General features: G+C 46.8%; 1 protein-coding gene across 12 annotated transcripts in view; it reads left to right on the top strand.

The window, feature by feature from the left end:
* Positions 1-23,722, top strand: part of Pde10a (phosphodiesterase 10A) — a 449,138-nt gene that overhangs the window by 405,691 nt on the left and 19,725 nt on the right. For all 12 annotated transcript variants that reach the window (XR_005976773.1, XR_005976772.1, XR_005976770.1 and 9 more), the window contains 6 exons: positions 1,841-1,933; positions 3,966-4,152; positions 15,463-15,605; positions 16,525-16,608; positions 19,006-19,156; positions 22,134-22,289. Coding sequence is in view for 8 of the 12 variants with exons in the window: in XM_041680083.1 (XP_041536017.1) it covers positions 1,841-1,933; positions 3,966-4,152; positions 15,463-15,605; positions 16,525-16,608; positions 19,006-19,156; positions 22,134-22,289 (814 nt within the window). In the remaining 4 variants the exon portion in view is untranslated. The remainder of the gene's footprint in view (positions 1-1,840; positions 1,934-3,965; positions 4,153-15,462; positions 15,606-16,524; positions 16,609-19,005; positions 19,157-22,133; positions 22,290-23,722) is intronic.

The following is a 23,722-nucleotide window of genomic DNA, read 5'->3' as shown; positions in this document are numbered from 1 at the left end:
GCACTAACAGGTGGAGGAGTCAAGCATCATGTGCAGATGTCAAGTCCCTTTCACCCTTCGCCTCTTCTTGCTGTGTCCACTTTGACCTTCCATATAATCTCTGCAAAATTCCCTAGTGAAGAACCATGTCCTCAGTAATAAATGTTTTCCATTTGGCTGTAAATGGAAGTTTCTGCCCTGCCCGGTCCCAAAGAAACACACACAAGCTTATATTAATTATAAACTGTTTGGCCTATTAGCTCAGGCTTATTATTAACTAGCTCTTACAACTTAAATCAATCCATAACTCATATCTCTGTTTAGTCACATGGCTTGGTACCTTTTCTCAGTGCAGCCTTTTTTTCTTGCTTTCTCTGCATCTGGGTGGTGACTGCAGACTGAGGCTTTCCTCTTTCCAGAATTCTCCTGTTCTGGCCGCCCTGCCTATACTTCCTGCCTGGCTACTGGCCAATCAGCATTTTATTAAACCAATATGAGTAACAAATCTTTACAGGGTATAAGAGCATTATCCCACAGCACCCCCCTTTTCTTTTCAAAATAAGAGGGGACCAGGCGGGACAGAAACTTTCTTTTACAAATGTCACCGACATGAGGGAACTACATCCATATTTGGCTGCTTCACCTTATTAGGAAACTGATCCCACAGGACAAAATGAGGCCAGCCACAGGCTGTCGCCACTCTGCCCCCGGCACTTTTGTTTCTAGGGTGATGGGTCCTGTGTTATATAGTCACACAATGCTGATGTAAAGGCACCGTCAGGGTACATGGGGCTTTACATTTTGTTCATTTCTTAGTTTGGTTCTAGCTCTGGACTTGCCAGCCTGGTGATGGTCACCCAGTTAAATTGGTTTTCCTTGCCTTGACTTTGGGTATTGCTCACACCGCTGGTGCTGATCTAACTGTGGAAACAGCAGCTCGCGTTTCCGAGCACAGGGAGTAGGAATGGAGGGAACCAGGTTATGGCTTTGCCGGGACTGGTGGATGCTGGTCGCCAGCATCACTGAGATCTGAAGGAACGTCCCCATTCACACGGCTCTCAGCATGCCCTGAAGAGACTGTGGCTTGGCTGGGGGTGTCTAATTTGGGCTCCTGAAAGCATGACGGAATGGGGAGGGTGGAGACTTTACATTTCACACAGTGCTGGTCCTTTGGGGGATGTTTTCATTCTGTGTTGGGTCAGTGCTCTTTTGAGGTTGGAAAACTCTTAGCGTGAGTTGCCGATGTATTTCTTAAGTTACTAATTTTTGAAATAAACACATGAATGATTATCATACATAAAATATAATAATGTGAAAATTATCTATCAGGATGATGCTCTCTCACAAAAATATAACCAAACATTATCAATTTATGTATGGATCCTGATTGTTTTTAAGATGAGCAAACTAGAGACGTGAAAACACCTCTGCACTGTTTCTCTGTGGTACGTGGGCTGCAGACAACAGATACTCCATGTTCAGAAAGGTCGACAGAGCTGAGTCCGGGCTGCACATGTGCAACTTAGTGAGCCCAGCTGTGCGGGAGATCCGCTAAGAAAGCGCACGCACTGTGACCAGTGAGCTGACTTGCTGGTGGTCAGTGTTAGAGCCCAGCAGAGAGTTTTCCCTTTCACTTCTCAGTCAGCGACATTCTCAAGTTAGTGTGTATTAAATCTCCCAACTTGGTTCTGAGCTAGCCCTGTACGGTATTTTCCTGCTTCCCTTTGATGTATCTTATAAGATCATTTAGGATATATAAATATAAAATTAATATGTATTCTTAAAGGTTCAGTTCAACATTTGACAGCGAAAAGCTTTGTAACTATCTAATGAGCATGTCCCTGTTTTTCTATTTCTGCAGGTTTTCAATTGAGAAGGGGATTGCTGGCCAAGTGGCAAGGACAGGGGAAGTTCTGAACATTCCAGACGCTTATGCAGACCCGCGTTTTAACAGGTGAGAGGGGAGTTTGGCCCTTGTCATTTCTCCCTTGAGGTTCCCTGGCTGAACCCTCTTTGATGGGGTCTGTTGTCCCAGCCTGTTATCAGTGGTCAGAGCATGGTCTGAGGCTATTCATACATCAGCATTCCCTGCCGGGCCCTGACAGAGTCAAGTGACAGAGCTACCGCTTCTCCTGGTGGCCTTGTCATGATTTCATCACACTGTGCGCTGTCTCAGTGTGCACACACCTGTCACACAGGAATAAGGAATTGGGTTTTAGATCATCCTGTCTGGTTTGTTGAGTTAGGCCCTGTCCTGCATCCACTATAGACAGAACTGGTGTTGGTTACTTGATCTCTCTGTGCCTCAGAGTGATCCTCTTTGAAATGGGTGTGAAAACACCTACTTGTAATGGCTTCTTACGACTGCAGATAGATCATCCTCATAAGAGCTCGGGAAACTTGGCTACACACAATACAGGGATTGAGTAAGCCACCCAACTGGGATATGGTTACATTGTGATGTTGAGATGGCCATTGAGAACTTTTTAGGCATCTCAGATACTGGAGAACTTGACATCATAGTATATGCACATTTTCTATCCCTTGAAATTAGAAGTCACAAGGTAGATGCCGAGACTGTTAGATGACAATGGTGTTTAGTTGATACATACTCATGACTCACATTGAAAACAGTGTGATTGTCCGGAAGTCTTTCCTGTAGTTAATGATACATGTTAGACACGCAGGACTGCATATAGAACCACAGCGGGATGCTAGTGATGTTTTACCGACAAGCTGAAAATACTAATAACCTTCCATTTCCCCAGACAAGTTTGCTTGTCCTTACACTGCTCAAATACAGAAATTATTGGTCATCATTTAAAAATATTTATGTAAAATTGGGGAGTCAGACTATTGGAAAAATAAAAAAAAGCAGCCATCAGATTGAGGGGGACCCCAGCAAAGCATGTGACGTCATCATCTTAGTATCTAGATTGTATGAGACCTCCCCATAAAGGGCAGGGTCTGTGGGGTGCTTCACCAGAAAGGACGCGTTCATGGCCACTCAGCACATGGAGAGTAAACAGGGCCCAGCAAGAGGCTTTCTAAAGCAGGTGGGAAGGACAAGGATTGTTCAGTGAATGGGACCCTACCACTTTGCTGGTGGGAGTAGATCAGACAGCCCCTTGGGGAAATGGTGGTACAGTTTTGACCACGAGAGATCCCCCAGTCTACCCTACTCCTACACATACACCAGGGGAAACAAAATCATTTGTCCACAGAGAGACTCAGGTGCAAATATTCCCAACAGCTTTACTTACAATAGCCAGTAACTAGCTACTAACCAGTGATGTTGTCCAGTTAGTGGCGAATGTATACGTGAAATGCGCCGCCAGTAGAGACCTGGATGGTTTATAAACATAACGGGTAGAGAAGGGAAGCCCCCGGGCTGGTTCTGTGAGTGGTTCTAGGCAACCCAAAGCATCTCCTCAGATCAGGAATCAGCAAACCCTCCACTCTGAAGGGCGTGCGTGCTACTGAGGAGTTTTGGTTCATGATGAGTGTGATTGTATACCACGTGGGTGATAGGCATGGTGGCAGAGTCCTGCTCTAAACCTTAATGTGAATATTCCCATTTAAAATAGCAAGTTACCAGTCTCATAAATATGACCAGGTTAAGAGGAAGACACTGTTTACCAGACTTCCTGCACTCTCTCCTGAATCACCTACCTTGTCTGTTTACTTAATGATCCCAATGCCGAAAGCCCAGTTGATAGGCCAGGAGCCTCCAGTAGAAAACCATTGTAAACAAGATTGAACAAGCTTGGATCATCGTGAAAATATTTCAACAAAATGCTTTCATTTTTGCACCATCTCAAATCCTCAGTGCCGTTCCAACACACACACACACACACACACACACACACACACACACACACACACAAGCTACGGGAGCTATGTTGAGATTCATGGTGATTGGCATTCATTGTCTTTACCGCTGGTCTTTCATGCTGGTGACAGAACTGTCCCTTCTGTTTCCACAGGGAAGTTGACTTGTACACGGGCTACACCACCCGGAACATTCTGTGCATGCCCATCGTGAGCCGCGGCAGCGTGATCGGCGTGGTGCAGATGGTCAACAAGATCAGCGGCAGTGCCTTCTCCAAGACGGACGAGAACAACTTCAAGATGTTTGCTGTCTTCTGTGCTCTGGCCTTGCACTGTGCTAACGTAAGCGTGCCTCTGGACTCGGTGCTTTTGTTCATGTCTGTTTCCTGCTCATGCCTGCTTTACAAAGGACCTCACAGTGCCTGAGGAAAACTATCTCCTGAGGCTGTGAGCGGATCTCAATGTGTGAGTTTGTTCAGAAAGAATTGTTCACGTACTGATGGAGCATGAAGCACTGGCCTTGCGGCTCATGTCTGCTGGGAAAGGGGAAATGGTGCCTGGTATTTGTGATACACAGTAGACTAGGGAGTCTTTGCTAGGCGGGAGCAGCCACTCATGTCTCTCCGCTGGCCAAGGAAGGTCTGCTTATGAGGAAACTCAGGGTTCAGTTGAATGCGTGTGTGTAACCGTCATGAACGACACCCTCTAGTCCTCTTGGCCACTCTGTCCTGTTCCTGAGGAATAAAATGAGGCTTAGTTTATGCTCTATCTTCTGTGTTGCTATAGGGTTGGGCATGTAATGATCCATAAACTAATAACCCTATAATGGCATTTGGTGCTGCAATTAGGGAAACTGTGGACCTCTTACTGAGCAGTCTCACCAGCGGGACTTAACAGGATACCACTTTAGTAACTTAGAATGTTTGGAGGAATGGGATTGAGTCATTGGGGCATCTCACCTAACCCAGTCGTGCTGACCTCCCAAAGCGGCAGGTTCTGTGTGCCTCCGCAACCCGGCACAGTTCGCACCCTCTGCTCCTAGGACGGGGCAGCTTGCCTTCGAGGGAAGTGAAGGATATACACCAGAGTGGCTGCAATTCATTTTGATTTCTATTGCTGAGATGCTTCTCCTTACTAAAAACTTAAAAAAAAAAAGAAACCACACATTACTTTTGAGGTCTTTTTCAACTCTGAAATATGAGAGCAGTGTGGAGCTCCATCTCTCTTCTCCTCTTGGCCTGCCGAGGCTCTTACTGGCTGTGTCTCACATCAGAGAGAAGAGCACTTCCCGGTGCCTCTCAAAGCATCCTCATAAGCCAAATGGAGAGGAGCAGAGCTCTTACTGTGGGCTCCTTGGAGCCCAGCTCCATGCCTTTGCAGCTGTGGAGGAAAGGTCCCGGGCCCCAGTGTGGACATCGCTCCTGGGCTCTCCTGGCGCTTTCTGAGCCAGTTAGCCTTGCTGTGTTGAGCATGTTTTCAGTAGGAACACTACCTTGCTGCATGCCTGCCCCAAGCAGGTAACTGGACAATGTCAGGTCCCTCCCTCCCTCCTCCCCTGAAAGTTCTGCTTCTTTCTGAAGAACACTCGTGTTTATTAAGATCATAGATATGAAATGACTTTGTGAGGTATAAAGCAGCCTGCAGTTGTTGGCTCTCACTAAGTCTAGATGCATGCGATCCTGGGAACTCAGAGGAGTTTTGCTCCTGAACGAAGAGCCCATAGACCCATAATGGCTTCTAACCTGTGTGTGCGTGCGTGCATGTGTGTGTTGTTTTGTATGTATGTGTGTGTATGTGTGTGTGTGTAGTTTGTAGCCAGGTTCTGTGGTCCTTTTGGATTGTGGTACATGTTCACGAGAAGAGGCAGGCCGCAGGACCATACTAACACTAAATATGCTTTTATTCTCTTTAGTTTATCTTTGGGTGTATCAGGCTTCATCCTGCGGATGGAACCAAAGGGCTTGTCTGGTCAGCAGCACCTACATTTCATCTCTCTAGCTAACTGATCATTAAAAGTACCTCCAGGGGAAAACAACCATTTTGAAAGGCTAGGAGTCTTTGAAATTAGTAGAATCAATTAGTCTTTACAAGCCTTGTGGTTTTAAAGAGGCTTTCAGTGGAAGAGTTGAGCATGGGTCTGGAACAGGGAGGCCCTGAGAATAGACTGACTTTGTGCCTTTTGGGTCAATCGATTCTCCACACCTTGGAGGTATGGGGAAATCACCTTTGTGCTGGGGAGATACCACGTGATGGGCATTGTTCTGGACACTTGACAAAAAAAATCCCCATTTCACAACCATCATGTGGGTGACTCCACCGTACTAAGAGAAGCTGGGCACATGCAGTTTGTGTTTGAACAAGGTATCTGAGGCAGCAGGGCAAGTGTGAGACAGAGTCAGGCATGAATGATAGGCCCCCTCTGTCCTTCTCAAGTTCCACACCTTGTATTCAGCACAGCCCTTTACCCAGCATCTCGTAGGAAGACCAACATCAGGGAGTGATGTTAAGGGCTAACCCCAAGCCCTCTAGCCTGAGTTCTGAGGGTGGGGTGGGGAGAAATGACTCTTACAAGTGCTCCAGTTGTCCTCAGGCCTCCACAGGTGTACCAAGGTACACACACACATGCCCCAACCAAAAGGAATAAATAAATAAATAAATGCAAAGAAAGAAGAGGTGACATTATGTACCACATAAAATACATAGCACGTTAGCTGGGCGGTGGTCGCGCACGCCTTTAATCCCAGCACTCGGGAGGCAGAAGCAGGTGGATCTCTGTGAGTTTGAGGCCAGCCTGGTCTACAAGAGCTAGTTCCAGGACAGGAACCAAAAGCTACGGAGAAACCATGTCTCGAAAAACCAAAAAAAAAAAAAACAAAAACAAAAACAAAAAACAAACAAACAAACAAAAAAAAAACATAGCACGTGGCCTTTAGCAGGGTTTAGTAGAGTTCTCTAGAGACAGAATGAATAAGGAGCACAAAGTGACAGATATTACCTGAGAGACAGGACTTGGCAGAACTGGTTTAGGCAGTGATAGTGGCTGTGCAGTCCCAGGACAGCCTTGCGTAAACTGCAGATCTCAAGGAGCGCAAGCCAAGTTCAAAGGACTCAGAACCAAGGACAGCAATGGCGTGACTCTCAGTCCAGCTGGAGGTCTGAGAACTTGAGGGGTGCAGTTGTTAGTGCTGGAGTCCAAAGCCTGGAACCCGGAGCTGTGGTGTCCAAAGACCCAAGGGAACCTCCGAGAGGCAGCTACAGAGGGAGGGACCCAAGGGAATCTCCGAGAGGCAGCTACAGAGGGAGGGACCCAAGGGAATCTCCGAGAGCGAGCTAGAGAGGGAGGGGATTATGGGGTGGAAGGGGGATGGAAGGAGATGCTGGGGTGGAGGTTCATTTGAGTGAGTGGATCTTCTGAGAACAGCACCCATCTACAGAAGCATCCTCAAGGACTCACTAACCAGAAATGCCTTCCAAGTCCTGGCTATCCCGTGGGTTAAGGTGACAACTTCACCCTAAACACCACAGTGCTTATGGGCGATTTTTACAGAAGTGGGCGTGGTTAGATTTCAGAATAAGCCTTCATGAACAGCATAGAAAACAGGACAGAGATGAAAAAGACTTTGGAATGGAGAGACAGTTTGACAGTCAGGATGAACTTAATATGATGATGTTAAGTGTAGATACTAGCCTGGCTGCTGTGTGGAGTTTTGAAGAATCCTGTGTACCCTCAGCAAAGGCTTTAGAGAAATGCCTGTGGTCGATCTTATGCGATAACTTAATAAAGCTGGCTTCTAACGTGCAAACTTTATCAGTACTGTGATGGCACACATGGATAGGCACAGACTCACGGCCAGGCACACACAGATAGGCACAGACTCATAGCCAGGTGTAGTGATGAGGTGGCTGGCCTGCTTTTCGTCCCACCAGCCTCCCACACGGCTAGCTTTACACTCGAAATAACAACACGGAAACTGTATTCTTTTAAACACTGCCTGGCCCATTATATCTAGCCTCTTCTTGGCTAACTCTCACATCTTGACTAACCCATTTCTAATAATCTGTGTAGCACCACGAAGTGGTAGCTTACCGGGAAGGATTCAGCATGTCTGACCTGGCAGCTGGCTCCATTGCATCTGACCTCACTTCCCTTCTTCCCAGCATTCTATTCTGTCTACTCCACCCACCTATGTTCTGACCTATCAGGCCAAGCAGTTTCTTTATTAATTAACCAATGAAAGCAACAGATAGACATATGACCTTCCCACATCAGCCAGGCACACACGGATAGGCACAGACTCACAGCCGGGCACACCCTTGTCAGTGCTCTGATGCCAAACCTGGACAGGCACAGACTCATAGCCACGCACACCCTTGTCAGTGACAAACACGTATAGGCACAGACTCATGGGCAGGCATATCCACAAAATCTAGACCCAAATCCCTATATATTCACAGATTGCACACACACACACACACCCTTCTCCAAATTTGTCAGGACAGAGAAATCAAGTGTGAGTTGGGTTCTGATGTTTCATCTCAAAGCTATGACATGTATGGCAAGTGTTAGCAGGTGTTCATTCTATACATAGGAGTTGAGTACTCATCCATTTTAGATATGATGCTAGGGACAGTCACCAGCCCCTGAATCTCGGGAAATAAATCCACCCCCTCCCCGTGTGTGTGTGTATGTGTGTGTGTGTTTTTAAGGGTCACTAGACTCCAAAACCTGGACGATGGTCCAGTCTGTGTCTTTTATATCTGTTAACAATCTCTAGCCCCTGAAGCCTAGGCACAGTGATATCCCATAGGTTTACACAGATGTATGTGAGTGTCACCTGCTACTGAACGCAGGGCAGTTTTCCATTCCTTAATTGATCTGTGAGGGGTTTCCAAAGCACACACTTTGTAGTGGCCGTGGCTTTTCCTTCAGGTGTCGTTCTCTGTGTCCTGCCGGTCACTCTCTGATCACTTTCTGAATTCTCAGTGTGTGCTGCGTCACTCAAGACAAGACAGCTGTCCCCTTCAATGCTTGCTTTGCGGCTCTTTTTTTTTTAAAACAACAACAACAACAAAAAGAAAACCTTATTTAACTTAGCCAAAGCCTCTGAGCCTCGGTTTCCCCATGGGCAAGTGATGCTATAGCGTCCCCTAGGATTGGTCTTAGTGCTGTAGATGCTGATGTCTGGCTTCTTAGTCTCCAGCAGATCTAGTCTGCTCCTTTGCTTTCTAGTCTAAGCAGCTCTGGTACCATATCTTAGGAAATATCACTGCAGATGGTTTTACGGAATACCAATTCATTCTTTAATGGCAGCTGGACAGGCTAGGCTAAACTGCCTTTCAGGAAATGGAGACTGGAGGCTGAGATTGAGGATCTGCTGGAAAATATCACGAGAAAGGTTGCAGAAGGACTGTTGATATCCGTTCCAAGACGAACACTCCCAGGAGGGAAGTCAGCAGTTCCTTCTGTATTCATGCTTTGTCTTGGTTTCAGATCAAGGGCAGGGTGTGCAGGAAGTTCTCACACATGCCCTACCCAATCTGAGCAGGAGAGGAACAGTTCTGTTTCTAGCGCTACATTCAGAGTGTGCTGGGGCCTGTCATTAGGAAAGACATTTCAGATCCTCCTGCCCAGGGTGAAGACGAGAAATATCCCAGTTGTCTGACTTTGTACCATGGCCATGTCCACGAACCGGAGGCTGTTAGCTTCAGGAGAGAACGCCGGGTTTACCATGGCCATGTCCACGAACCAGAGGCTGTTAACTTCAGGAGAGAACACCGGGTTCTGTGGGTTGGGGCAGCGTCGTTCAGTTTCTAGGGCGTCCCTCCTTTGCTCGTCTCCTTACTTCCTGTATTTCCTACTCACTTTTTCATCCATTTGCTCCCTCCAGTTTATCTTGGATAATTGCTGTGGGCATTCTATTCCCAGGACTGCTTCATTATTCTTGCATGGACCCCAGGCCCGGACTGTTTGGAGCCCATTTGAAAGTCCTATGCGTCCGTGAGTAGCAGAAGCTTCAGAACCCCAGCTTCCGGTTGTCCTGTCTAGGTCTCCACACCCTCATTGCCTGAGGACGGTTTTGCATCCTGAGCTCCATGCAGCCGCAGCTCTTTCTCCATGTCACTTGTCCTGCTGGGGCCTTCATTCCCAGAGCCCCACAGCCACCTCTGCTGCTGTGGGGTTCCTTTGGCCTGCTGTGACACAAGTTTCTTATTCTGCACAGGATATGTCTGGTCTTAAGATTTGCGAAGAGAATCCGTTTCATATTAATAACGATATCATTTAATGCTATTGAAAAATAACGTACTGAAAATACCTATTTTAAGAAATATTTACTATCATTTGAAATGCAAATTAAATCAATGGGAGAAAGTGTGCTTAGCTTATATTAGTGAATGTGTTTGAATCTCAGACCTCCCCAAAGTTAATCCAACAGTAACGTAGCATGACCCAGGCCTAGCAGTGAGTCCTCGGTGTGGTCTGTGGTGTATTTCCCACTACAGACAAATGCCGGCTCCCCACAGGAAGTATTAGACAGGAAGGGGGAGGTGGAGTTGCTCCTGTCTGATGGTACAGGACATCACTGCTGTGCAGGAGTTGTTAGACTCTTCTTGACCATCATTAGAGGAGGATACAGCAGTCCTGGGGAGTGAACGGCATGCCGAGCTGAGAGTCATCTGAGACCAATACAGAACCTTAACAGCTTCTGGCACTAAGACCGGCACTGTCACCAGCCAGTGACATTAGCCCTTCCCAGCCTCCTGTGATTGGTTGGTCACTAAAGTGCGCTCACTTCATAGGTGGGGACCTGGGTAAGATAACTGAGGGTCCTGCCTACATGATTGCAGTCAGTTAACGGCAAAGATATTCTACCCAGGGAGATGACTCCAGACTCCAGAGTTCACACTCTCTAGAACTGCTCCTCCCTGAGGTGTCGAGGGGTCTACTATGACCACTAAAGACTTGGCGCCTTCTAATTAGCCCATCTGTGAGCACCTCAGGACTGTCATGAGGGTTTAGCACATAGATGGTTAGCTCTGAACAGCAACCAGCCAATGGTTTCTTTCTGCTAAGAAGCCAGGTTCCAAGTTATAAAGCGTAAAGGTTGTACTTTTAGTTTATGGTAGAGTGAGACGTTCTCAGGTTGTCTCAGGTTGGGGTTGTGAGGACCTGTGCCCATCCCCTGTCCTGGTGCTGAGGACCTGTGCCCATTCCCTGTCCTGGTTCTGAGGACCTGTGCCCATCCCCTGTCCTGGTTCTGAGGACCTGTGCCCATCCCCTGTCCTGGTTCTGAGGACCTGTGCCCATCCCCTGTCCTGGTTCTGAGGACCTGTGCCCATCCCCTGTCCTGGTGCTGATGGGGCATCTTTGCCTGTCCCCTGTCCTGGTTCTGGGGACATGTGCCTGTTCCCTGTCCTGGTTCTGAGGACCTGTGTCTACCCCCTGTCCTGGTTCTGAGGTCCTGTGTCTGTCCCCTGTCCTGATTCTGATGGGCCATCTGTGCGGACTTCCGTGTTAGACCAACAGCCGTTGCTACTTCTTAAAGTCTCTTCTGCTATGACAGGTTCCAAGATTAATTCCCAGTGATTGTATATAGACAGCTGATGGAGCACTGAAGAGACATACAGTCGTCTGTCTTCCTTATTCACAGTGAGGGCCTGGATTATATCATTCCCTGATGTTCACATCGAAGGCTATTTACCAAATGAAAAGATGTATACAATCCCCAAAACTCATTTATTTCTGCATGACATTAAACTCACTTATGTTGTAGCTAATTTTAGAGTAAGCACAACATAAAATGAGTAAAAATATAAATAAAATCATATGCTCTAATGTATTGGCATTAGAGCTTTTTAAATGAAAAAGATGACAGAAATCTTCAACCAGATTGCAGGCCACCAGTTTGTAAGAGACTCCTAGGTTGTGACCCAGTGCAGCTGCCTTTACCTGCCTCCCCAATATGCAATCACAGTGGGCTATGGGGCATGCCAAACTATGCCAAACACTGACAATCCCAGCGATGTTGCCCTTCCTACCCGAGCCTGGGTTATCTCTAGGGCCAACAGCCAGGAGGAGTTCACGAGTTTTGGGAGGAAGCGATGGGAGCATTTGCTTGAGTTTTCTGGTGAATGATGTGGGTGAAGCATCATGCTGTGCTCTTTGGCCACAGAAGAGCTCGCTCTCCCGAAGCTCACATGCAGCACGGTCCTGTCCTGTCCAGGGTGGCGGCTGTCCTCTGACACCTAGGAGGAGGCAGTGGGCTGCGCAGCAGTCGGTGTTGGTAAACACTGTTGGAAGCTCCCCTTCAGCCTTGCTTTCACCTGTCTGCCCTTCCCGCTGCCCATGGGTGTGTGGTTTGTCCGCACTGCCTGGGCTGTGTGTTGGCTTTTTACATTATTCACACATTTCCTTGACAAAAAAAAGACATGTTTCAAATTTGCTGTCCTCTCCTGACAAATGAGCCAATATTTTGACATTTAAAAGATAATATTTAAAGGAATAAGCAATATTTCAGAAGTTTCTGGCACCATTAATACCAATGAGAAAATATGTAGTTGTTCCAAAAAAGGCAGAACACTCCCCCTCTCCCCTGCTCTCTCTCTCCCACTTTCTTCTCTCCTCTCTGTCTCTATCTGTCTCTGTCTGTCTGTCTGTCTCTCTCTCTCTCTCTCTTTTCTCATTCTGTAATGCAGCATGGGCAGGTACTTTCCAGGCTCAATCCATTTAGTGTTTGGTAAACCTCATATATCTGGATGGATATCTTGTTATCTAGATTTGGAGATTTTTTCTTTTATGATTTTATTGAAAATATTTTCTGTGCCTTTGACATGAAGTTCTCCATCCATAACCATGATTCCTAGGTTTGATCTGATCATGGTGTCCCAAGTGTCTCATGTGTTCTGTTACATGTTCTTTGTTTTCACCTTACCGTTCTCCTTGACTGAATAACCCCACCCCTCCCCCCTGTCTCTAGGATTCCCAGTCTGTGCTGTAAACAAGCTGTGCTCTCAGCGAGGCCCACACTGAGCTGCTCATTTGGCTTGTTGAATGTCTCATTTCCAGCTCTATTTCACTTTTATTTTTCTGCAGTATTTCTCTCCCTTTATTGAATTCTAATTTTGCATCTTGAATTGACTTACTTTTTTTCTTAGGCTGCTTGTTTGTGTTCTACTAGAATTCATTCAGAGATTTATTCCTGTCTTCTTTAGATTCATTTAGACATTTTTGTTCTCGTTAAATTCGTGGACATATTTATGATTGTTCTATTTGTTTTTGGATTCTTGGTGATTTATTCCAAGTGGTTTTCATTAGGGACCATTACAATGGGATTGGTAGTTTTGGGGGCAGACATTGTCCCTGGTTTTTGCTGTCACATTTTGTGTTGTGTTTTGTGCATCTAGAACCTGGTCAATCACATCTGTGGCATGAATTGCTCGCCCAGTTGCATCGACTGGCCATTTGGGTCTGACTTTGGTGTCACCATGTCACAGTAGGAACCTAAGGATATGTAAGGTCCTGGAGTTGTGTTTTTGTGGACTTGGTCAGGTGCTGCTGATGCCAGTCTGAGCCTGGGGAGAGGGTCCTGGGGCCAAGTGTCTCTGATCTAACCCAGGTCTCAGCCAAGCTCGAGATGGGATAGGAGGAGGTCTGTCTGTGGTCAGGTGTCTGTGACCTCACACAGATGCTGCTCTCAGTGGTAGCCTAGGCCTGGGATGACACTGCTTCGTGTAAATTTTATGGGACATAATGACAGAAGTACATTCACAATCATTTCAGAAATTGATAAGAATTCTGTACCAACCACAAGCCAAAAGTAATTGAATAATTTTTTTTAAATGAAACTTATCAGCCACTCACACAATGGCGGTCTTCACACAACACAATCTACAATATGCTAATGTGGTAGTGACATACCACAATGCTTCAAACATTGTCTTTTCTTCCCACCATTAATCTGTCGTGTTTCTATGAGAACAGATGTGCCATCACACACAGAGCCACGTAGGTACTTGGTGTGTTGGGAGCCAAGACTCCAGTGAGGGTGTGTGATGCTTCCCAGAGAAACTCATTAACAAACACCTCGGATTCAGAGGCATTCGAATCATAATGGAATTTTCCGCTGCTGTGTGTTATAACAGCATATTGTGTGTTACAGCTTCACTCAGTTACTTGACCCCATATGGGGTCACATCCCACAGTCTCCAGAGCTGTGTGGTCCAGCAGAGATTACTAAGAACTGTGCCAAGTAGTTTTAAATCATGATATAAAAGACATACTGATCCTTGATGCCTCTCATCACCATACATATCATTACCTAGATGTAGTAAGGAGGCCGCTTGTTCATTTCCTGGCTGCCCAGACCCCCAGAATAACCACACAGAAACTGTATTAATTAAAGCACTGCTTGACCAATTATTTAAGCATATTGATAGCTACATCTTGAATTAACCCATCTCCATTATTTTATATTTTACCACGAGGCTCATGGCCTACCAGCAAGGTTTCAGCAACAGCTCCATGGCTTCTCTTCACTCCATCTCCTTTCTCCCAACATTCAGTTTAGTCTTCCCCACCTACCTAAGTTCTACCCTAGCAACAGGTCAAGGCTGTTTCTTTATTCACCAATGATATTCACAGCATACAGAGGGGAATCCCACATCACCTAGATGATGAACATAACCTCTAGTATAGAAAACAAGCTGTCCTATACTCGTGTTACACCCAAGTGTGAAGTATTGGAGAAGTATTGGAGAAGCATTAATCACACACATTAACTTTTGTGAAGGGTTCGCTTTTCCCCTATAGTGTCCACATACTCCCACAGAGTTACAAATTCACACATTTAAACATTGTCCTTTTTACTGGCTCCATTGCTTTTTAAATTTTATCTCACAATATTTTATATTGGTGTATAAATATTTATAAAACTATATTTGCACGCATATAAGTACACATGGTCTTACTAATGCAACAGGACAGGAAGCTGCTCTTGCTTTATTTTCAAGTCCCCTCCCCACCTCTCTCTCAAGATGAGTCACCGGCACAGGCTGGGGGCAAGCACTCAGCACCACCTATGTGCCAAGCCTTCAAGTGTCCATTAGCGTAGTCCCCTGTTCATGTGTCTGCTCCACCGGCATGATATTGTGCATCATAAAAACATGTTACAGGTTTGGATTCATTGCTCCAAAGCTGGCAAAACCCCAAATTCACTTAAGAAAAGAAAAAAACATGCAATTAAATCAGGGAAAGAAATACAATCCTCTCAAGGAAGCTAGTTTGGGTATTCTGGGTGACATGTAATTTCAACGTGTTTGTTTTAACAGGTATAAAAGGGTCATAGATCTTAGTCAACATGTTTGTTTTAACAGGTATAGAAGGGGCATAGATCTTAGTCATTGGTTTACTGATAATACACGCACATTTGATTTTTAACTCTTTTATTACTAACATAAACATGTAGTAGAGGACATTCTAGAAAAGATAAATGGTGATGTGTGGTGAGAAGATATTTGTTAAGGAAGATGTAACTCAGACAAGTGCTGTCCCTTCAAGGTTGTGTGTACACAGCTCCAGTGTGTCTCAACTGTGAGCCCCAGAGAATCTCCCGATGCCGAGACCCAGTCCCCCACTCACACCCCCTTGCCTTGCAGATGTACCACAGGATCCGCCACTCAGAGTGCATCTACAGGGTTACCATGGAGAAGCTGTCCTACCACAGCATCTGTACCTCAGAGGAGTGGCAAGGCCTCATGCAATTCAACCTGCCTCCACGCGTCTGCAGAGAGATCGAGCTGTGAGCTTTTCATGCTGTTTTCACTGAACTAACGCCAAGTCGATGGCGGAGTCAGAACCACGGTTACCGTGGGATTGTCCTGTGTGGTTTTACGCGGTGCTCCTTCTGCTTGCCTTAAGTAACAGCTCTGAAAGTGAAACCCTGTGTAGTGACCCAAGCCTGCAACACCAGTGCTTGGGAGGCTGAGGCAGCAGGTTCAGAGCTCCAGGCCAGCCAGGGGTGTACAGTGAGTCCTTGTCACAGAACTAAATTTGAAACCAGTAACCTAAATGCTGACATTTCTTATTACTCTGTCATACATTCCAAATGGCATATGAAGGAATTTAGTAATAATTTGTTTCATCTTTGCACATCTGTTCTCCAGTGTGTGGCTAACACACTTTAAGTCTAGAGAAGCAGGGCCTTGTGGTGCTTGTGTGCCTGTGGCAGCCACCCTGTCCCCAAACACCTTATTATTGGAAATATACGCCTTTGCCACACTGCTTACTCTGGTCGGGGGTTAGTGATTACATTAGCAAACAAGAACACAGTTATTGTGTGGTGACCAGTGGTTACGGGTATTGAATTAATGTTTCAGCTTAGATAGAAGGCTGCTACTGATAAGGTCCTCTGGATGATACACACACACACACACACACACACGCATACATATATATGGTGACAACTGTGTCCCCTGGATGGTGTGCTATATATATATTAGGGTCAGTTACCCTGGTGGCACCTGTGTCAGCTGTTTTAACAGAAGACTCTGTAGGGTCCTGCAGGAACCCGCCAGGTGTGTGTGGCAGGGACGGCAGAGGCGGGGGCAGATCATCATGTCCTTTGACTGTTGGGGCGGATGAGAGGGTATATTGATTTTTATGCCTGCCGTGCTCAATCCAATTACACCTAATGATCCGCTATTCTCCTCCCATTTCAGATTCCACTTTGACATCGGTCCTTTCGAGAGCATGTGGCCTGGGATCTTTGTCTACATGATCCACCAGTCTTGCGGGACATCCTGGTATGCGCGACCTATGTGATTCCTTTAGAATGTGGGGGTGACCTACTTAGCCCACCTGTACCTAACCAGGTTCTTTGTATAGTGATGGGAAACTATGACATTTTAATAGCCATTCAAATACAAATCGACTTTTCCAAATACTTCAGGGACTGTTGACTTCCTGGCCTCTTTGTCTGTAGGCATAGCAGACAGTTGTCTAGGCTTTGTCCTGGACACAGGTAACCTAGATGTAATGCTAGCATGTCTTATCACTCTGTCACACATCCCAAGTGGCATTTAGTGTCATTTAGACTGTGTAGTGGAAGAGGCAGGATCTACACTTAAAGTAGTGTGTTGGAATAGCACCTGCCTGTAGCATCCTCTCTGAGGTCCACATGTATCTGTTAGGTGAGGCACAAAGGAGACATCTCTCAGGGAATGGGACAGCAACCACAGGCTATTAACCCTCCCCATCTGCCCTGTCCAGCATAGTTCCGTGACCTCGTGTGTGATGGTTTACATCTTACTCACACAGGTCCAAAGCACAAGAATTGCATTCGCTTGTTTTCTGTATGTTGAGATTTGCACTAACCCGTGTGCAGAGACCTTTAGTTTCTCTGGAATGACACTGTCTGTCTTCTTCAGCTATGGGTCTTCTATTCTCTTATCAGAAGCAGCTTTGGGACTGGCAGCTGCAGTTGTTGCATAGACAGTTGAGGGTGTGGCTGGAAGTCATTAGAAGCTGGACCTTTCCATTCAGGGACGGTGAAAGATTTAATGAGGGGCACATAAGCTGTGCATACTCCAAGCTTTATGAACTCTTTGTCTTTTAATCTGCCTGAGATATATTTTGAGAGTTGTAGGGTCTCAATTAAGAAAAAATAATAATCCAGTAACAGGGTGTACAATAACATGAGTGTCCTCCTCCTTCATGTACTGTGTGAAGAGATTTGGGTGTGTCTATTTTCTGCTTGTAACATAAGCATACCTTAATGCCCTGCATTCGCCCTGAAAGCCTAGTCAGGTGCAGAGTTTTGTAATATGTGCTGGCATTTGTGGGTCTGAGTGTGCCTCTTAGAGGCCAGGAGGATGCTGTACGTGGCTGTCTGAGTCCTCTGCAGCACGGGCAATGCTTGTAAACACAAGGAGCTCATACAGGGTAAGCAGGGTAGACGGCAGGCTGACTGGCAGAATGGGCCTATCAGAGTTGGGCTTGGTTCTTCTGCTGCTTTTTGGCTATAGAAGGAGCAGGGAGTGGAAGAGACTACAGAGCTCATGGTGAGCCAGGAGGGAACCCATAGGTGTGAGAGGGGGTCCACAGGTGTGTGAGGGAGCTTACAGGTGTCTGGGGTGATCCACAGGTGTGTGAGGGGGCCCACAGGTGTGTGAGGGAGCTTACAGGTGTCTGGGGTGATCTACAGGTGTGTGAGGGAGCCCACAGGTGTGTGAGGGAGCCTACAGGTGTCTGGGGTGATCTACAGGTTTGTGAGGGAGCCCATAGGTGTGTGAGGGAGCCTACAGGTGTGTGAGGGAACCTACAGGTGTATGAGGGGGCCCATAGGTATATGAGGGGGCCTACAGGTGTGTGAGGGAATCTACAGAAGTGTGGGGAAGCCCATTGATGTGTGAAGGAGTTCAGAGGTATGTGGAGGATTCTAAAGTGTGTAAGAGGTGTGTGGAGGATTCTAAGGTGAGTGGGGGATTCTACAGGTGTGTGAGGGGGGCCACAGGTGTGTGAGGGGATCCACAGGTATGTGAGGAGATTTACAGATATGCGGGAGAGTCTACAGGCATGTAAGGGAGTTCATGAATGTGTGAGGTAATCCACAGATGTATGGGAGAGCCTACAGGTGTTTGAGGGATCCCACAGGTATGTGAGGGAGTCCACAGGTATGTGAGGGATCCCACAAGTGTGTGAAGGAGTCCACAAATGTGAGAGGGAGCCCACAGGTGTGTGAGGGAGCCTACACGTGTGTGAGGGAGTCCACAGGTGTGTGAGGGAGCCTACAGCTGTGTGAGGATCCCACAGGTGTGTGAGGAATCCCACAGGTGTGTGAGGGATCCCACAGTGTGTGAGGGAGCCCACAGTGTGAGAGAGCAGGTGTGTGAGTGAGTCCACAGGTGTGTGAGGGATCCCACAGGTGTGTGAGGGATCCCACAGTGTGAGAGTGCAGGTATGTGAGTGAGTCCACAGGTGTGTGAGGGATCCTACAGGTGTGTGAGGGATCCCACAGGTGTGTGAGTGAGTCCACAGGTGTGTGAGCAATCCAACAGGTGTGTGAGCAATCCCACAGGTGTGTGAAGGATCCCACAGGTGTGTGAGGGGGCAGCTAGTGCACACATCAGCTAGATGCTCTCCTGGAATGTGTTATGGTATGCTGGTCTCATCATAGTCATGACAGTCTCTTCTCCACACAGCTTTGAACTTGAAAAATTGTGTCGTTTTATCATGTCTGTGAAAAAGAACTACCGGCGGGTTCCTTACCACAATTGGAAGCATGCAGTCACGGTGGCACACTGCATGTACGCCATACTTCAGAACAACTACGGCCTCTTCACAGACCTCGAGGTGTGTGTGCACATCTATCAGAAAATGTCAGTGATGCGATGCCTACATCCAAGGGAGTTTATGGCATGAACTTAGCACCAGCACCCAGATACATATTACAGTTGATTGGAAATGTTGATCTAGGAATTTCAACTGTACTCAAATAATCCCTAGGGAAGTGTGTGTGTGTGTGTGTGTGTGTGTGTGTGTGTGTCTGTGTGTGTCTGTGTGTGTGTGTGTGTCTGTCCTTTCTTCTTTATTAAAGCTGACAGGTCCTGCATGTATTTAACTGGGTGAGTATTTCTTTTCTTTGTTTTTTTTTGGGTTTTTTTTTGTTTTTTTTTTTTTGAGACAGGGTTTTTCTGTGTATTCCTGGCTGTCCTGGAACTCACTTTGTAGACCAGTGTTGGGATTAAAGGCATGCACCACTACCACCCAGCTAGAGTGAAGTTTTCTTGTTGCTCATATGTCCTGGCTAACCTAGACTTACCTGGATGATTTGAGAACACCAAGCATGTAGTGTAGTTAAGACATTAGTGACATCTGGTCTCCTCCAGCCTAAGAAAACAGGCTTTGAGGTACACAACCAGCTTTCCAGGCTTCACAATTTTAGAATCACAAATATCATCCATTCAGTGACCATAGCACATGCCCAGCCAAGTGCTGAGTGACAAGAATTAGTGCCCAGGTCCCAGTGGAGCTGACACAAGTAGACAGCCAGACTTTGAGCACATCCCTTTGGGCTCCCAGCCTGGTGCTGCCAGAGACACCACAGACCCAGGTATCTTTTCTCTCTGCAAAGCAGTGCCACACTTCTGACTATAAAGGACAATACAGCCATCTATAATACACGGTCACACTCAAACACAGATCCACCCTATGCCCTTGCCACCCTGTCAGACCAAAGTCATAGATGAACCAGAAACTGTGGAAGGTGGGTTCCAGAAGTGGAATAAAGTACCACCTCAAACAGCAAAAAGCAGGGCTGGGAGGGTGGCTCAGGAGGTGAAAGTTGGCCGTGGAAGCCTGAGGACCCACACAAGCTGTGGGCATGGCCGTGCACAGTTTAACCCCAGCTCTGTGGGATGCAGAGACAGGAGGATTGCTAGGGTTTCCTGGACACCATCCTAGGTCCAGGTTCGGTGAGAGACCCCATCACTAAGAAATAAAGCAAGAAGTAATAGAGCAGGGGGTAAACAGAGACTCTGCTTTGCTTTCCTGGCTGCCCAGACCCGAATAATCACACATGATCTGTATTAATTACAACACTGTTTGGCCTGTTAGCTCAGCTTCTTATTAACTAACTCTTACATCTTAAATTAGCCCATTTGTGTTATTTTATATTTTACCATGAAGCTCGTGGTTTGTTGCCTCTTGGTTCTTGGGACACTACATGGCGTCTCCCTGACTTTGCCTTTTTTCCTCCGCTATCTCTGCTTGGACTTCCCACCCTGCTATATTCTGCCCTGCCATAGGCCAAAGGAGTTTCTTTATTAACCGGTGGTAATAAAACATATTTACAGCATACGGAGGGGAATCCCACATCAGCAGGGCATCCAGTGTCCTTCCCTAGCCTTTACCCAGACACACAGATGTGTGTGTCCCCCTTGCACATCTGCTGTTGTCTCACACACAGGCATGAAAAGGAATAAACTATTCATAGTTGTTGCTCTTTTGTTGCCTAAAATAATCTTTAGTTTTAGCAAAATTTAACAAGATATTGTTGACTTCAATATATTTGAAAGATTCAAATGAAACATGCTTTCTGTTCATTTGACTAAGTTTCTGTCCTATTGAAATTTGCATTCTATTTGCGGAGACTTTCAGCTTTTTCCCCATTTAACTCCTTTTGCAGTGCGCAGCTGTTCTGGGGTCACCGTGGCTGCCGCTCCCTCACCTGGCTTTGGGAACCTCTTTCCGCAGTTTCCTTAGAGCTGGAGTTCAGAATCGCCCAGACTCCTGCCTTCCTCTGTTCTCGCCGAGCTTTGGCGAATTCCGCCATTTCCTTTCTCCATCCAAGGCCAGTTTGAGGCTCAGACAACTGCCTTCCCAATTTTGACTCTCTGGCCACTGCTGTCACCCTTGGCTTCTGACAGTCTACTCACCTGCGCCACCTGCAGGATTCCCCACACCTGCTGCTGGTGTCCTTCATAAGGGTCTCCCTTGACCCTTCTCTCTTTTCTTTCTACAGCCAGTCAAGCGAGCCCCCGGGGATGCCTGAAAACAGCATGCAGACTTGGCTGACACCTTTAACACTTCCATCACTGCCCTGCTCTCACCCTCCCCTGCCTTCCCTTGGTCATTGCAACCCCTGCTACACATCCCTAGACAGTTTCCTAAAGCTGCCAGTTAGCTGCAGACACAGCAATCCCGGAGTCCCCTCACTCTGCTCCTTGTCATTTAGAATGTGACACTGTGTGAGGACCCTGTGCCCTGCCCTAGGTCTTCAGCGTGCTCCTGACCCAACTCAGGCATGCTCTTCTACCATGATCTTAAGCCCCATCTTGCCTCCTCCCTTCTTCTCACAGGGCTCTGTTGTTGTCTGGCTCTTTCTGGGTTTGGCCCAGGCTGCTCTCTTCAGTATAAGTTTACCTCCTTTTGGTTTCATAGCATTTTTCTTATTCTAATACAGTGTGCTGTTTTCATTTGTCCTGTGTTTGCACGTGGTGTGTATTGGCTGAGAATGGCAATGACCTTATTAGAACCAGGAGAACCCAAGCTGCCTGCCCCGTGCAGGACTGAGCTTGCCAGTGAGGCTTTAGTGCATTTGATAGCTCCTGCCCCTTCTCCAGAGTTCAAGAGGAAAACGCATTTGGCTTGTCAAGTTCACGTGCAGAAAAAGAAAGAACAGGATCCCCCAAAAGTGTGTGATTCCAAAGATTCCTACGAATTTGTACGTATCAGTGGCAGAAATGAATATAATGTGAGTAATCTGGGAGTCTCCCAGGTGTCCCCTTGTCATGTCTTAAACATGTCCACATTCTGTTATCTCTTCCAGCGCAAAGGCCTGCTAATTGCATGCCTGTGTCATGACCTGGACCACAGGGGCTTCAGTAATAGCTACCTTCAGAAATTCGACCACCCCCTGGCAGCACTGTATTCCACTTCCACTATGGAGCAGCACCACTTCTCCCAGACGGTGTCCATCCTGCAGGTAAGGTGCCAAGCTGCGGTGCTGGCAGCGGTGGTCTACACAATGCACTGTGCAGGTGGCAGCTGCACTCTACCATGCTGTCTTATCTTTAACGCAATTGCAAGTAGTTTTTTAGGATACAGCATCCAAGATTGGTTTCTCTATATCCCATAGCCAGTGTGTGGTATCTTCTGTCAGAGGCCATAGAAATATATAGCATATGGCAATTGATAAATTCAGATGTCAGTCCACCAGAAGGTTGAGTCTGATGGAGGCTAATCCTGCCCAGGCAAGGCCTGTAGGGTCATGGACTCTGGAAACTGCGGCTCACTCTTGCTAGAACAGCTTGGTGTCTCCCCAGCACCTGCACTGTAGTGTGTCATCTCACGTGATGTGTATGTGAGACCTTATGGTCACATATATCTGTGAATGGTCAGGAAGATGACTTTTCACTTAGCTATATAATTTTGGTATATAGAATATGTGCTGGGACATGCTTCATAACTAGATCTATTTGTCCCATGAGGACTGTGGACATGGAAAAGCCTGCTTTGTTGTTTTTTGCTCAGACTAACTGCATACAATTTGACCTCAAAGCAAGTTTAAACTAGATGAAAAGCCTATTGTCAACAGATCATAAGTTTAAACCTTTACAGCTATGAACAAGATCAGAGTTGCAGATGTCTAACCAGGTGACTATACAAATTACCCTAAGAAAAGCATGTCAATTCTTCACTTGCTAAGTCTGCTGACAATAGACCTATGTCTCAGAGTTTGTCACTGGGCACCAGGCTAGGATTAATGGCATGAGCCACCACTGCCTGGCAGCCACAGCAATTCTTATAAAGGAAAGCATTTAATTGGGACTGGCTTAGAGTTTCAGAGGGTCAGTCCATTATCACCATGGCAGGGAACATGGCAGTGTGTGGCCGACGTGGTGCTGGAGTGGCAGCTGAGAGTTTTACATCTGGATTCAGGAGATAGGTAGCAGGACAGAGAAAGACACTTGGCCTGACTTGGGCTTCTGAATCCCTAGAGTCCACCCCCAGTGGTACACTTCTTCCAGCAAGGCCACACCTACTCCAACAACATCACACCTCCCAGTAATGCCACTCCCTGTGAGCCTATGGGGACCGTTTTCGTTCAAACCATCACACCTTCCTTTGGGCTAGCCCTTGACTTCTTCCATAGCCTAAGACTCTGCACCCCAGCACCCAGTCTGCTCTCCCACTGTCTATGGATACATGCTCCCACCATGACCCTTCTCTAATTTCCTGTTTCCATTTGACACCCAAGTCTTTTGTGGACGGCTTCTGCCTACAGTACAGCCACAGCGTCTACTACCCACGGCAATCCCAATCGACACTCTCGACTGCAGCCAGGGTGTCCTGTTTTCCTGGCTTGGTGTAGGCATTCCTTCCCTGGTAATGTCATGTCATGATACCTCCACATAG

Source organism: Microtus oregoni, unplaced genomic scaffold (assembly GCF_018167655.1).
Source record: "Microtus oregoni isolate MIOR12 unplaced genomic scaffold, Mior012 000033F_ref0000390, whole genome shotgun sequence".
NCBI classification, from domain to species: domain Eukaryota; kingdom Metazoa; phylum Chordata; class Mammalia; order Rodentia; family Cricetidae; genus Microtus; species Microtus oregoni.
The sequence above is the reverse complement of the archived record's forward strand: the minus strand, read 5'-3'. Positions and strand labels throughout refer to the sequence as shown.